Source organism: Budorcas taxicolor, chromosome X (genome assembly GCF_023091745.1).
Source record: "Budorcas taxicolor isolate Tak-1 chromosome X, Takin1.1, whole genome shotgun sequence".
In the NCBI taxonomy this organism is placed as follows: Eukaryota; Metazoa; Chordata; class Mammalia; order Artiodactyla; family Bovidae; genus Budorcas; species Budorcas taxicolor.
In genome coordinates, this window is record NC_068935.1 from 79,717,663 (window position 1) to 79,733,067 (window position 15,405).

General features: G+C 50.2%; 1 protein-coding gene across 1 annotated transcript in view; it reads right to left on the reverse strand.

The window, feature by feature from the left end:
* DLG3 (discs large MAGUK scaffold protein 3) overlaps nucleotides 1–6,901 on the reverse strand; it is a 52,569-nt gene extending 45,668 nt beyond the window's left edge. The window contains exons 1-8 of the mRNA XM_052662877.1: nucleotides 6,545–6,901; nucleotides 3,520–3,573; nucleotides 3,200–3,250; nucleotides 2,421–2,545; nucleotides 2,049–2,218; nucleotides 1,617–1,753; nucleotides 1,148–1,292; nucleotides 382–541 (exon numbers count right to left, since the gene is read on the reverse strand). Coding sequence (XP_052518837.1) covers nucleotides 382–541; nucleotides 1,148–1,292; nucleotides 1,617–1,753; nucleotides 2,049–2,218; nucleotides 2,421–2,545; nucleotides 3,200–3,250; nucleotides 3,520–3,573; nucleotides 6,545–6,901 — 1,199 coding nt within the window. The remainder of the gene's footprint in view (nucleotides 1–381; nucleotides 542–1,147; nucleotides 1,293–1,616; nucleotides 1,754–2,048; nucleotides 2,219–2,420; nucleotides 2,546–3,199; nucleotides 3,251–3,519; nucleotides 3,574–6,544) is intronic.
* Between the last annotated feature and the right edge of the window lie 8,504 nt (nucleotides 6,902–15,405).

Genomic DNA, 15,405 nt, shown 5'->3' on the forward strand with positions numbered 1-15,405 from the left:
CAGCCCCAGCAGCCGAACTGCTCTCTTCTCTAACGTGGCATGGTTGCACCAGAGGGGACTGCAACCGTTACAGGACAAGAAACCCCGCAGCCTCCACCCGCTCAGCCCCCTAAACACTCCATCCTACCCTTTCGCCACACTTTCGAAAGGGGGCCACACACTCGGCACTCCCCCTGATGGTAGAATTTGTTCCTGCAGCCACCTCTGTCCCTCCATACAGTCCCAAGGGCTTGAGAGGGGGCCTCAGACCCTGAGGACAGAAGCGAGGAGGGCTTTATCCTCTTCTTTGCCATACTACAAGAAGGCCCGTGACCAATGAGAAAGGATTCCTCTCCTCCCCACCCCTAGATAGGATGAAGAGGGGCGGGGTGAGGGTGTTACCTGGTGAAGTCCTCTTCAGCCAGCATGTGCCTGGGGATAGGAGAGTAGCGGGCGGGGGGGACCTGAGGAGGAGCAGGGTAGCTGACCTTGCTCTCCACAGCCCCGAGATAACCCAGGCTGGAGTTATGGCTTATGTGATTGTCAGCCAAGGCAGTAAAAGCTGGAATGGAGAAAGGGAGAGAGAAGTTCCGAGACCACTCCCCAGTGGTAGCCTCCTCCACCCTCCACCACGGACTGCCCCCACTCCCTCAGATGCAAAAAAAAAACAGACCAAGGGATGCTGATTCCTCAGGCCTCTCTCCCCTACTCCACCCCCCAGGGTTCCTCCTCCACAGTCCCTTTCTGAATCCTGAGCTCACTCCTGTTGAGTCTTAGAAAGAGCTAAAGTCAAGGCAGTCTACAAAGAAAAGCATGACTAGAGGTGTGACTAATAATAACCCCTCACATCTCTATAGCCTAATACAGTTTTCCAAGGGCTTTCTCGTCCATGATCTCATTTGATCCTTACAGCACTCCTAAGAGGAGGGCAGCACATATATCACTAGCTCCTTTTTGCCAGAGAGGAAACTAAAGACAGGTGAAAGGGACTTCTCCAAGGGCATCCAGGAAGAAGGGACACAGCTGGGATTTGCACTCAGCTCTCCCCAGCACTAGTCTTATTTTCTGCCCCCCCTTCTCTCTCTCTTAACAAGGAGTATTAACTTCTTCCCCTCCAGAAACCAGGGGGTAGGGCTTCGGGCCAGGGACAGGACAGACGGGTACGTACTGCTGGCATAGTCGGGGGGTGCGTACATGTCGTTGAGGTGGAGGCTGCCTGGCTTGGCCACCTTCAGATAGACCATATCAGACGTGTTCTTCAGTGAGGCCACAGCTTCCTCATGCCTCACATCCTGCAGATTGGTGTTATTCACCTGGAAGAGGTCTTAGGGCTAGCACTGGGAAGAAGCAGGGAGGGCCTCCCCAGGGAATCCTGGGGGGGTACTCTTTCAGTGAAATTCAATGGTGCTGTCTGACAGAGGCCCAAGTACAGTGCTGTGGGGAGCAGAGAAGCAGGGGGTAGTGGTGGGCAGGTGAGGGAGTTCCAGCCATGAAGAGGACTAGGGGCTTGCTATCTGGGGACACACACCTCAGATGATGCTCTTGAAATTCCCCATAATGCCTAGTCCCGGAGTGAGGTTCAGGGGGAGGGAGAGGCTGCTAAAGCCATTTGGGCATCCCTGGGAAGGCTGTCTCACCGCCAGCAGCCGATCCCCGATCTGTAGGCGTCCATCCTTCTGAGCAGCACCCCCCTCAATGATCTTGGTGATGTAGATGCTGTTGTCTCCTGGGATGTGCTGGTTGCCAATCCCCCCAGCAATGCTGAAACCGAGGCCTGGGAGGAAGCCAGCAGGGAATGGAAGAGTGACACAAGGAAAAGTTAGAGTGCTCAGTTAAGCCCAGCCCCGATCCCCCATGCTCAGCCAAGCCACCAGCCCCATAGGAGCTTTCCCCAGGGATCCCAAACACTAGGCTGTCATCCCGTGGTCAGTAAGGGTGAGTGTGAGGTCAAGAAAGAAGACTGTGAGCTGAACTGGGGAGGTAGGCAGAGGGTGAGGGGATTCCTTTCCAATTCCTATAGGGCCAACCAGGGGCCTCTGGCCAGAGCACGGGAACCCAGAGGGCCGCACCTTTGGGCCCTTTGAGCAGATTGACCTCCATGATGGTCTCTGGTGGAGGCTGTCGCCTCCGTACCACCAACCGCACCACAGGGCCAGCTTCCTTCAGTGCTTCCACAGCCCGGCTGTGCACCACCTCTGACACGTCCACTTCATTCACCCGCAGCACACAGTCATTCACCCTACGGGGGAAGCCCAAGAGGCATGACACTCTGCCACTGCCCTTCCACCCTCCTTCCCACCTCCTCCTCTTTCTCTCTCCTCCCCTCATCTCCCCCTCCCCCTCTCAAATCTAATGGAAGGGTCATCCTGTCAGGCAGCCCTCCTCCCTCTCACCTCCATTCTGTCCCTGCAACCCCTGGCCCTGCTTCTAGACCACCTCACCCCAGCCTCCCATCCATGGCAGCTGCTCCACCAGGGATAATCTTGGTAATAAAGATGCCAGGGTCATCGGGGACATGGGGGTTGTCGATGCCACCTGCAATGCTGAAGCCCAGGCCAGAATTTCCCTGCAGAAGGAAGTGGAGAGGCATGGTCTGCTCAAACAGAAGGCATAAGGAAGGGTTTCTGGGGCCCCATCTACCCCTGCCCCTCCCCAGAGCAGCTTCTCCAGGCCTCAGAAGGGGCCATGGCAGGCTGGGGCACATTCGTCACAAATCTGGCAGATTCCCACCCTCTGCTGACCATTCTGGCATGGAGGCCTCAGCAAAGCCATTCCCTCCCCAATTCCCCAGGCCTCAGCAAACAAGGTCAATTAATATTTGTTAGTCGGTTGATTAGGCTTCCCAGGTGGCACTAGTGGTAAAGAACCTGCCTGCCAATGCAGGAGACATAAGAGATCTGGGTTTGATCCCTCGGTTGGGAAGATCCCCTGGAGAAGGGCATGGCAACCCACTCCAGTATTCTTGCCTGGAGAATCCCGTGGACAGAGGAGCCGGGTGGGCTATAGTTCATAGGGTCGCACAGAGTCGGACACGACTGAAGCAGCTTAGCACACACAGTCAGTTGGTTGATTGATGTAGTAATGCAGCCTCTGAGGGCCGTTTCCCCATCCTCTCAATGCAGGTCCCCATGAGTCTTGAGACCGAGGTTCAGGAACCCCCCCCCCCCACCTGGTTCTAACCCTCCCCTCCCATTTCATCCTGCCCCACTGCCAGACTCACCCGCTCAAGGACTATCTCCTCATACTTGAACATGCCATCGCTGCCATTCACCTGGGGAAAGACACAGGCAGGACCCTAAGTGCCTCCTGCCTAACCCTCCCCACCCCAAGCATCTGCCTGCTGGTCAACCTGCTTGTCCCCCTACTCCCTGCAGAGTAGGGAAGCCCAAATTGACCCTGGGACACCTCTTGGCCACAGATGGGGCAGGCTGACCCTGAGGAGGCTCCCCTCCCCTTGCTTCCAGCCACACAGGCCAAATCCAGCTTCTCACTTAGCCCAGACCAATTGTCTGGGACTGAGCCAGTCAGTGGTGCACTCACCAAGAGGCTGGGCTCCGGGGCCTCAGGGTGCACTAGGAGGGGTGCAGGGCTGGCCTGAGGGGGATGGCAGAAATGGAACATGGTGGGCAAACCATGCCACACACAGCATCCGTGCCTGGATGGGAACCTGCTCCTCTCTGAACAACAGGTCTCCCTGACTTGGGGATCACAGACTCCCACCATGTCAGAGTTGGAAAGACAGCAGTCACCATCTTGTTCAACCTCTCCCATGTGACAGACAGTGACACTGAGGACCAGAGAGGACACAGGTTGTGCCTAAGGGCATACTGGGAGTTAGTGGCAGAACAAGGGCTAGAACCTGGATCTCCAGGTGCTCTTTTGAGTAAAGCAAGCTTGCCAAGGCCATTGATGTTCTGGCCAGTCAATCGCCTTGCCCATTAAAGCTCATGGGCAAAAGAAAATCTGCCCCCTCAGAGTACCTCATGAATCTTCATTCTGCCTCTCCTTCTGTGTCCCCAAGAACCCAATTCCTCCAATGGGCAGAAGGAGTCAAAGTCTTAATCCATTTTCTATCCAGGGGCTTTTGACCCCGAACCCTTTGTGTTTCTCAGCAGAAAGGGATCTGGTCAGGAGTCAGGGCAAAGCCAAGGGTGGAACAGGAGCAGAATGGACAAGGTTCCCCATTAGGAAGAAGCTGGTGACCCATGGACTAACTGGCAGCAGAGTCCATGGCCTTCGACATGCAGTAGTCATGGGAGGAGAAGCAAGGAAAGAGGATGGAAACACAGGGTTGGTCTGACCAACCCACAGAAGTAGCCTCCCACGCAGGACAAACTTGTGGCTACTGTCAAGTGAAAATGTGATTCTGGACAGACAAGTAGCACCTGCTCTCTGGCTCTCATTCTCATCCACACGAATGGAGGAGCCCTCTTGCCTTTCTCCCCAGAGAACCTGGTGCCTTTCCCCCCATCTTTGGCTGTGAGGCCCCTTTCCTGACCCCTGATCTCCTCCTCTGAAGAGGGAAGCTGCAGACCCAGGGTGAAGATTCCTTTGCATGCCCTGCTCTGCTTCCCCACTTCTGCCTTCACCCCACAGTTCTGGCTTTGAAAAGCAGAGGAGGACAGGACTGGCTAATCATGCCTCTACCTTTCCTGAGCCTGGCCCCAGGACTTTTTGCCCTGCAGCTCTAGGAGCTGGTGGGAAGATTCTTGCTGCAGCCTTACTCTTGTCCCTGATCCCAGGAGGAATAACTGATGGTTCTTAAGAGCCCCGAAAGAACACAGCTGCCTGAAATACCATGCAACAGACACACAGGCAAAAGGATCTCCATGCAGCTCTTTTATGCATCTGGTATACCATGTGTGCCCACATGTGAGAGCCATGCTTCAAGTCCAGCTCCAGCAAGACCCAGCAGCTCCTGGCTTCCATGCTCCAGTCTCGCATTGTCCCCCTCAAGGAACCCATTCCCAGGGCCAGGAGCCATCCAGGGATCAGTCCTGGCAAAGAAACCTTGACCAACTGGTCCGCCTATCCTTCGGACTGGCATTTATCTCCCAGTTGAGCCAGACAAGCACAAGAGAGTGTATACAAGGGTAGGGCCCCAGGGTGGAGGGGGAAAGGAGAGAGGGGAACCCGCTGGAGAGGGCAAGGGGCCAAAGCAAGGGACACAGGAAACAGTCGGTGTGAACAGGCAGAAGGGCAGAACTGAGGATTTCTTTCCCCAGGAAGTCCCCATGCTTCCTTCTGAGTGAGAGCACATCCGATCCCCAGAGGGGGACAGAGGTGGCCAGAACGGTCACCAGCTTGGGGCAGCCAGCACCTGCCCTCCCCAGCAAAGCCTCCTCCTCCCTTCTCCCTACCCTGGGGGCTGCAGAGCTGAAAAACCAGACAGGCCTTCCGCCATGCATGCCAGGGACCTGGCTCTGCTGGCCCAGCCTCCATTTTGCTGCTTCTCCCACAGATGCTCCTTCCATTTTCTAAGCTGGCAGTTTAGGCTGGGGGTAGAAGCCGGAGTCGTGCCCAGCACCCAGGGGTTCCCAGGCTGTGCCAAGTCAGGGCTGGGGGGCTAAGTTTTCCCACATCTAGGGGTACCCCAGGGGGACATGCCCCACCGGGGCCAGTCCCTGAACCAAAGCAGCTGCCCCTTGCCTGGTTCCAGGCACCATGCCTGTTCTGGAGCGAGGAAGATTGCTTCAGCTCCCCCCTCAGCACACACACACTTCAGAGCTGCTTGGACAAAGAGTCCATCCTTCTCAGCAGCCTCTCAGCCTTGCTTGGGACGTGTCTCTTGCCTCCTCCCCCTCCCTTCCTTGCCTGTCAAGCGCCTCTCACCAGGGACACCGCACATGCACACACACACATAGAGGCACACACATGCACACACTTGCAGCCACATGCTCACACACATATACATGTGGCCACACACACATATGGGCAAACACAGCCAAACCTGCAGCTTCGTCTACAGAGACACCTCCACATTCAGAGAGACATCCCCACATGTCCATGTGCACATTCACACACAAAGGGATGAAGAGGGACTCATGGCATCAGGGGATGAAGCTTGGCGAGCTGGGCACATGGCTCCTCAACATAGATTCACAGGCGCTCCACTGCCTTTCTCTACACACCTCAACATACATACACACACACACATGTCCCCGCTACGCAGAGCACCATGCCCCCTCCTCCCCTCCTGTGGAGACACACACCACACACAGCCCCCGCAGAACCTCCCGCCCCCTATCAGACACAGAGACACTGCTCAACCCCCATACCGAGAAGAACCCAATCCCCCCACACAGGAAAATGTGCCCCTCCGCCATACCTTCACCTCCTGACACACAGCTCCTCCCAATCCCCTCCAAATGGAGACCCCCAAACAGACACACACAGAGAAGCACACATTTCCAACCATCTCTCTTGAGCCAGCTGCAGTGCTGGGGCTCAGGGTCTGCTGGCTTGGAGCCCCAGGAACCCCTGCTGCACTCCAGGCCTCTAGGCCCCCCACTCCCCAGCTCCCCTGGGTTGCCCCCCCTCCGCCCTCCCTGCCCCCCGTCCATACCTGCTCATACCAATCCCGGCCTGTACAGGTGCACTCCGGCCACCAGCTGGGGCCGCTGCCGTTGAGTTTGGGGGTGCTCTTGCCCGGGACTGGCTTAGGGGGCACTGGTCCCACATCCCGGCCGGTGGGGATGAGCTTGGCCTTGGTGCGGGGGGTGGGGGTGGCCCCCGCCTGCGAGGGCAGGGTCTGCGAGCTGTAGCCCCCATAACCGGCACTGGCTCCATTGCCCCCACCTGGCCCATAGGGGTCGGGTACTTGCCAGTCCCCGTAGCTGGGAGGCTCGAGGCGCCGCAGGGCGGCGAGGCGGGTCACCTCGTAGCATTCGGGGCACTTACAGCAGTGCTGGTGCTTGTGCATGGCACTGCCCCCCGCGGCTCGGACCCCCCAGCCCACGCCGGTTTCCACGCCGCCGCCACTGCCACCGCCGGGCTCCCGGGCACACTCACACTGCTCGGACCAGGAAGGGGGGGGCACCCGTTGGGGTGCCCGGGCGGAGCGGGGCCTGGGGCCGGGCGGGCGTCCCGGGGCCTCTGCCCCCACGCTGCCCCGCACCCACGGCTCCCCCTCCAGCACTGGCGGCTCCGTGTCGCCCGTCGTGGCTCCTGGGCCGAGGCCCAGCGGCAAAGAAGAAGCGGAAGCTTGGGCAGAAGCTGGGTGCTGCGAGGACCGCTCCTGCACTGGTCCCCAGGATGAATCTGAGTGGAGTCAAGAGCATCTCTCCCTGGCTCGGTTCTCAGTTGATTCCAGCCAATCAGCGTTCAGAATCAGGCAGCGGCAGCGGCAGCGGCAGGAATGCTAAACAGCGGCTCCTTAAAGGAACAGAGGCAGTGGCGCCCCCAGGCTCAGCCCCAGCTCCCCAGATATCCGGGGTAGGGCTGACCCTAGCTCAGGGACAGGGGACTTAGGCCATGGGTGAGCTCAGCTCTCAATTTCATGCCCCTTCATCTCCAATCTCAGCCTGTCCTCCGCCCACTCCACCCCACCCCACCCTACTACCAAGGGGGAGTTGCAGAGAGATGCTCAATGGGTCCCCGGCCTTGCTCTGAGCTGGGGCCACCAGAAGTAAAGACTTGAGGTGGCAGAACCGATCGAAGAGACGTTAGAGCAGGGTGAGGGAGGTGCTCTTTCCTAACGGGACCAAGGAAGAGGACCGCTTAGGAGGCTATTCTCTTGTCAGTACCTCTTCCTCAGGACTATTGTTCTCTCAATCTCTAGGCCCTGAAATGACTACAACCTAACACTTGACCTGCTTCTATCACCAATGAGGGACTCACACCTAGAACAGGAGGAGAGGAAAGCTCTAAGCTTTTGTCCCTGGTGCACAGATTCCTGTCTCCTCCACTCCACTCCTGCATGGTTATCATGGAGGAAAGCACTTCAGGATGCCAAGAGAGTAAAGAAAGTCCCGGGCAGGAGGAAAGGAAAGAAGAGGTCTAAAATGAAAGAAACCTGAGGGCCTAGAAAAGAAGTTGGGAATACTTGTCCAAGGACATCTTCTTAACCTCTCTTGGCTCAGCCTGTTGGTGGATGGAAGAAGGATGACATGCTGGGAAAACTTGTCATTTTGCTGTTCTTGTTTTGTCATTAGCTACCAGTTATTGAGTCTTTACAAAGTCCTAAGTGCTTTACATGCAAACAAAACCCCTACCAAAGTGTTACGATCATTATCTGACTTATACCAGTGAGAAATTGAGGCTCAGGGATGTTAATGCAGCTAGGTTACACAGGTGGAAGTGACGGAATCCTAGCCGTTTGACTCAAGTCCATACTCAGAACGGCTCAAGTACAACAGGTCTATTCTAACTTCTGCAGATCTCAAATCAATGGTCATTTGTTGCACACCTACCCTGTGCAAGGCCTTGACCTAGGCCCTAGGGCTACAGAAACTTATTCTTAATTCAACAAATATTCTCTGAGCACGTGCTGTGTGCCAGACACTGTTCTAGGACTTAAGGACGTAGCAGCAAACAGGAAAAAAAAAACACACAATAAATCCTTGCCCTTGGGGAGCTTGTATTCTAGTGATAGGACACAGACAAAAATTAGTACAATAAATAAGTGAAGTATATACTACTGTATATGGTGATAAATGCTGTGGGAAAAAAGAAAAAGAGCAGAAAAAGAGGGGTTGGGAGTACTAGGGAAGGATATGAGGTTGTGATAATTTTTTCTTCAAGTTTTTTACCCTTACATTTTAAAAGGAAAATTTTCAAACATACCGAAAAACTGAAAGAATTTTACAGGGATCAGCAAATTGCTACCTAGATTTGCATTAACATTTTACTATACTTGCTTTATCACATGTACATCTTTCACATATCCTCTTTAGCTTTTTTAAAAATGAAAATTTACAAACATACAGAAATGCTGAAAGAATAGTACAATGAACTCCTATATATCTTCCTCATAGAGCCAACAACTGGCAATGTCTTGTTATATTTGCTCTGTCAATCGATCTACAATTTTTTCTGAATCATTCAAATGTAAGTTACAGATTTCATTACACACCTCCTCTAAATATTTCAGCATTCATTGTGTGGGGATAAAAACATTCTCCAATAATATGAATATGGCATGTAAGAAAATTACAATTATTTCATATTATCTAATGTCTAGTCTCCGGCATGCTACATGGGGTCTCAAAGAGTTGGGCATGACTTAGTGACTGAACAACAACAACAATGTCCAGTCTATATTCAAGTTTCTCCAAACTTGTCTTTTATATGTTTTAACATCAGAATCTAATCACAGTCGTCACATTGCATTTGTGTCTTTAGCCACTAGAACAGCCCCAATCTTAACAGAAAAATTTTTATTTTGAAATAATTATAGATATACAAGGAAATTGCATAGATAGTACAGAGAGGGCCTGTGTACCCTTAACCCAGTTTTACTCAATGATGGCATCTTACATAACTATAGTACAATATCAAAACCAGGCAATTGACATTGGTACAATGTGTGTATAGTTCTCTACCATTTTACCACATGTAGAGATTCCTATAACAACCATTGCAATCAAGATACAAAACTATTTTGTCACCACAAAGACCTATTGGTGTCATCAGTTTAAAAGACTGAGGAAAGTGTAAAAAAACTTAACTCTATTTAGGTCTCTTTACCCTGTCTCATTTCTCCTATGGTTGTCTTTAATATTTCCTCTACATATATTGAGCTCCACATCAGATGATACTGTACCTATTGCTTCAACCATCAGACATTATTTAAACAATTCAAGAGAAGAAGGAAAGTCTGTTGTACTTATGTTTTTATTCGTTCTATTCCTTCTTCCTTCCTGATGTTCCAAGAGTTCTTCTTTTATCATTTCCTTTCTCTTGTGTGCACTGCCTTTAACCACTCTTTTAGGGTGAGTCTGCTCGTGTCAAGTTCTCATAGCTTTCCTCTTCCTAAGGATATCTTGATTTCTCCCTCATTTCTGAAGGATATTTTCACTAAATATAGCATCCAGCCTTGGTAGTTCTTTTAACACTTGAAATATATTGTGCCACTTCCTCTGGTCACCATGGTTTCTGGTGAGAAATCACTGATTCTTGAATTGTTTTCCCCCTGTTGATAAAGTGGTATTTCTCTCTTACTGCTTTCAAGACTTTCTCTTGGTCTGGGTTTTCAAAGTTTGAATAGGTCTTGGCATGGATTTCTTTATCCTGTTTGGGATTTGTTTAGCTTCTTGAATCTGTAGGTTTATGTCTTTTGCCAGATTGGGAGAATTTTCAGCCATCGTTTCTTGAGGACTTCTTTGGCCCACTCTCTCTCTCTTCTTCTGGGACTCCCTGATGACATGAATGTTAGGTCTTTTGTTATAGTCCCACATGTCTCTGAGGCTCTGATCATTTTTTTTTTTTAGTCTATTTTCCCACTGTTATTCAGATCAGGCAATTTCTAATGTTCTATCTTCCAGTTCACTGATTTTTTTTCTTGTCTTCTCCATCCTGCTGATGAGCCCATTTCCTCAGTTTTTTGGTTTGGTTATTGTATTCTTCCATTCTAAAATTTCTGTCTGATACTCCATCATATCTGTTTCTCTGCTAAGACTTTCCATCTTTTTCTTTCGTTTCCAACCTATTTGTAATTGCTCATTGAAGCATTTTTTCCTAACGTTGGCTTCTTTAGACTCAGATCATTGAAAGCTCTCTGTCATCTTGGTGTTGGCATCTGTTGCTTAGTTCTTATTCATGGTGAGGGTCTCCTGGTTCCTGGTATGATGAGTGAATTTCCATTGCATCATAGACATTTTTGGATATTATGTTATCAGACTCTAGGTCCTACTTAAATCTCTTGTTTTGGATAGGCATTTTCTGACACTGTTGCCATCAGTGGAAGGGGCCATTGCCTGGCTACTGCCAGGAGGGGGTAGAGGTTCAAGTTGTTCCCCACTTAACACTGGTTGATACCCAAAGAGGGGGTTCTTCTTTACTGCTGGGCAGCTGTGGGAGTTCCAGACCCCCACAAGTCCTCCACTGACACTTCCCTGGCTGGGGAAGGGTTGAAGGGCCTCCTTCCTGCTCCCAGGTAGCTTCCACTCACCACGGGTGGGGGTGCAGGTGAGGGGAAGATGATAGAGGACTGGGATGGGGAGGGGAGGAGGAGCAGGGCAGCAGCAAAAGTCTTGACTCTCCACTAGGCCTTCCTCTGATACTCTGATGCCACACAGGTTAACCTGTGGGGATGGAAGTCCAGACTCCCTACCTAGACACCACCCCAGGGAGCCTGGGGAGTCTGGCAAGAGGGAAAGTCTTGGTTTCCACTTGGGTCTTTGCTGGCTAGAGTGGGTGGAGCTGCAGCCTTTGTTTTTGTTTTTCTGTAATGTCTGGTTGCAGGAGAGTGGTTATTGTCTAAGAATTTTGTGTTGCCCAACTAAGCTGCCCATTTGCTAGTCTTTGGGCTAGAGAGAGCAGGCTTTTACTGAGGGTTTTTTTTTTGTCTGTGCCTACTGGCACTTGCAGGCTGGCTTCTCCAGCCTACAGGCTGGGATATAAGGCAACAAGAAAACCCAGGGAGCTCACTTAGTCAAAACTGCCCTTTTCCCCCTCTTTTAGAGTCTTCCTATGCTTGTTTTTACATATCACATGCAGAGTTTTAGCTGTTCTTATTGGGAGGAATAGGGAGAAATAGGAGTATGTCTACTCCAGCTGAGTCCAGAACTAGAAGTCTCCCATCTTTTTTTTTTTTTTAAGTATTTATTTATTTAGGCTGCAGTGGGTCTCAGTTGAGACATGTGGCATCTTTTTTAGTTGCAGCATGCAAACTCTTTAGTTCTGGCATGTGGGATATAGTTTCTTGAGCAGGGATCAAACCCAGGCCCCCTGCATTGGGAGCTAGAAGTCTTAGCCACTGTATCACCAGGGAACTCCCCTCATCTTTTTTTTTTTTTAATTAATGACATCGGCTTTTTAAAAAGTACAAGTTAGTTGTGTTTTAGAATATCCTGCTTCTGGATTTGCTTTTTTTTTTTTTTTCATGGTGTCATTTATCTTGTTCCTCTATACCCTGTATTGCTGTAAACTGGACATTAAAATAGAGGCAATCTTAAACAGGTTCTTCAAGGTAGGCATCAGTGAGAAAATGATATTTGAACAAAGATTTGAGGGAGGTGAAGAAGAAAGTCATGCAGAAGTGTATACCTAGCAAGGGAACAGCCAATGCAAAGGTCCTGGATAAGGAATGCATCTGGCTTGTTCAAGGAACAGCAAGGAGAACCAAGTAGCTAGAGCAGAGTGGGAGGGGGGGTGTACTAGCAGATAAGATCAGAGATTTCGAAGGAGACCAGACTGTATACAGTCTGCAGGACATTGAAGGACTCTGGCTTTATTCTGAGATGGGGAGCCCTTGGAGAGTTTTGTGCAGAGAACTGGCATGATCTGACTTGTGTTTAGCAACATCACTCTGACTTCTGAGAATGGGTCACAGGGGACAAAGGTGAATCAGTGAGACCAGTCAGGAGGCTTATTGCAGTGATCCAAATGAAAGGTGATGGTGGTTAGGACCAGGATGTAGCACTGGAGGTAATAAGAAGTGATTGGATTCTATACGTATTTTGAGGAGAAAGTCAACAGGATTTGCTGACAGATTGATTATGAGGTGTGGTTACAAGATTTTTTGACCAGAGCAAATTTCACTGGGAAGGTGAAATTTTCATCAACTGAGATGAGTACCACTTTAAGGACGAGGTCATTTGGGGGGAAAAGATCAGGTGTCCAGATTTAGACATTTGAATTTGAGATGTCTATCAGATATCCCAGTGGTGATAAATAGTAAACAGGCCTTGTCATTGGGGTGTTCAAAGCTGGAGAAAAGGAAATACAGAAGCAGGTCATTACAGTAACTGCAAAAAGTGCTATTTCAGAGGGTATATAAGAAAGCAAGTTATCAACTCTATTTGTGGGTGATGAGGGGCTTATGAAAAGTGTCATAAGAGATGACATTTTTAGTTTGGTCCTGAAGGGTGACTAGGTGTTCATTAGGCAGAGAAAAGTACAACTCAGTTGTTTTATGGAATATCCTACCTCTGTATTTGTCTGGTTGTCTGTATTCTTAGCCCTTGGCACACAGTGGTTGCTCAATCACACCTAACCCAGTCACTAGTTGTGTGACTTTGGCCATTACTTTACTTCTTGAGCTTCAGTTTATCTGTGAAATGGAAATAGTCATAGGGGTTTTGTGGGGATTAAATGTAAAACATTGAGCACTCTACCTAGTACACAGTGGATTAGGGTTAATGGATTAGGGATTCATGACCAAGTCTAGGCTACTCTGGTAACTCAGGACCTTAAAGTCTTTTATATGCTCAGCAGTTTGTCAGTACTGTAGAGTGCTAGACTCTTTTCTTACATCCAAGAAGTAGCTCAGGAGAAAAATTGCTAAGCCTGGAGTGAATGGAGAGGGTTAAACTGCCTTCCTCATGCTTGATCTCCATTGACTGCCCCCCTTCACATTTTCATTTTTAATGAATAAGAGTAAAATCCATTTACATTCATAGTGAGCTTCTCCCCACTCTAACAGGCTCCTTGATGCTCAGACTGGACATGATTGGCAACCCTGGGAAGAGGTCAGCAACCCTGAGATGCTTTGACACTTGGAACCCCCTCCCAACTGCTAGACCTCCAGCCTGAGACCTCAGGGAGACAGGCGCCCCCTACAGGTGGAAAACAACCCCTGCCCCTGCAGGCGACTGAGATTGTTTCGCAACTGGGCTGCCTGATGAAAGTGAAAGAGGAAAGTGAAAAAGTTGCTTAAAACTCAGCATTCAGAAAACTAAGATCATGGCATCTGGTCCCATCACTTCATGGCAAATGGGGAAACAGTGGAAACGGTGAGATACTTTATTTTGGGGGACTCCAAAATCACTGCAGATGGTGACTGCAGCCATGAAATTAAAAGACGCTTGTCCTTGGAAGGAAAGTTATGACCAACCTAGACAGCATATTAAATAGCAGAGACATTACTTTGCCAACAAAGATCTGTCTAGTCAAAGCTATGGTTTTGCCAGTAGTCATGTATGGATGTGAGAGTTGGACTATAAAGAAAGCTGAGGGCTGAAGAATTGATGCTTTTGAAGTGTGGGGTTGGAGAAGATTCTTAAGAATCCCTTGGACTGCATGGAGATCCACCCAGTCCATCCTAAATGAAATCAGTTCTGAATATTCATTGGAAGGTCTGATGCTGAAGCTGAAACTCCAATACTTTGGCCACCTTATGCGAAGAGCTGACTCATTTGAAAAGACCCTGATGCTGGGAAAGATTGGCGGGAGGAGGAGGGGTTAACAGAGGATGAGATGGCTGGATGGCATCACCGACTCAATGGACATGAGTTTGAGTAAACTCTGGGAGCTGGTGATGGACAGAGAGGCCTAGCATGCTGCAGTCCATGGGGTCGCAAAGACTCAGACATGACTGAGCGACTGAACTGAACTGACAATGAGACTGAAGCCACCAAGGAACCTGATACAGGATTTGGGAGGAGAGTGACTATTTCTGACTTCCATCCACGGTCTCTCCAGCTCCCTCAGCAAATTGACAGGGTGAGGGTGGTGTGGCCCACTACTGTATGATAATCTGTGCTCATTCTTGAAAGTATAGCTTCATTGGGTGACCCCAGTCTTTTTGTGTGAAGAAATAACCACTCTTGCCCCAAAGCCCTTGGGGCTTTTCACCTGGGAGCCAGAGATTGGGTGTGCTGAAACTGGGAAGTTTCTGCTTTGTGAGTAAGGGGCATTGTTATGGGTGTGCATTCTTGGTGGATGGGAATTCTAGCACATTGGGCGTGGGGTGGAATGATTTTGATGATTAGTTAGTTCACTAAAGTATCAAGATTTCCCCACCATCCCCAATGAATGGATTAGGAAAATCCTACTTCTACCCATTAAGACAAAAAGGTCCTATAGGAGTTTCTCAGTGACTTTCCTCAATTAGATTTCTCTGTGGAGTAGAGTGAGATCCTGAGATATGTTGACACCTGTGAGCAGGCACAGAGCACAACGGAAGGGAAAGAAAAAAAGAACAGGAGAGCAGTAACAGAATTTGACAGCTTGCTAGTCCTGTGTCTGGTTTGGAGCTAGCAAATTCTGTCAGCTCTGTGCTCTCTCTGTTAGGACCATGCTGTAGTATCCCATCATCATGAGGGCCTCTGGGAACCAGAAATCCACAGCTATTCCTCCTAGTAACCTAGCATTCTGGCCCAGGAGTAGGTCTAAGCAGGCCAAAGCCGTGGGCACAATAATCCCTGCACTTGGAAGTCATCTGCTCACTCAGTGCAGCAGGAGCTTCATAGTGGCAGAGCCCCAAGCCATGGCAAACTTAGCGGAGAGCTGTGCCCCGAGTTTTGTCAGGGGCTTTCCCTCAAG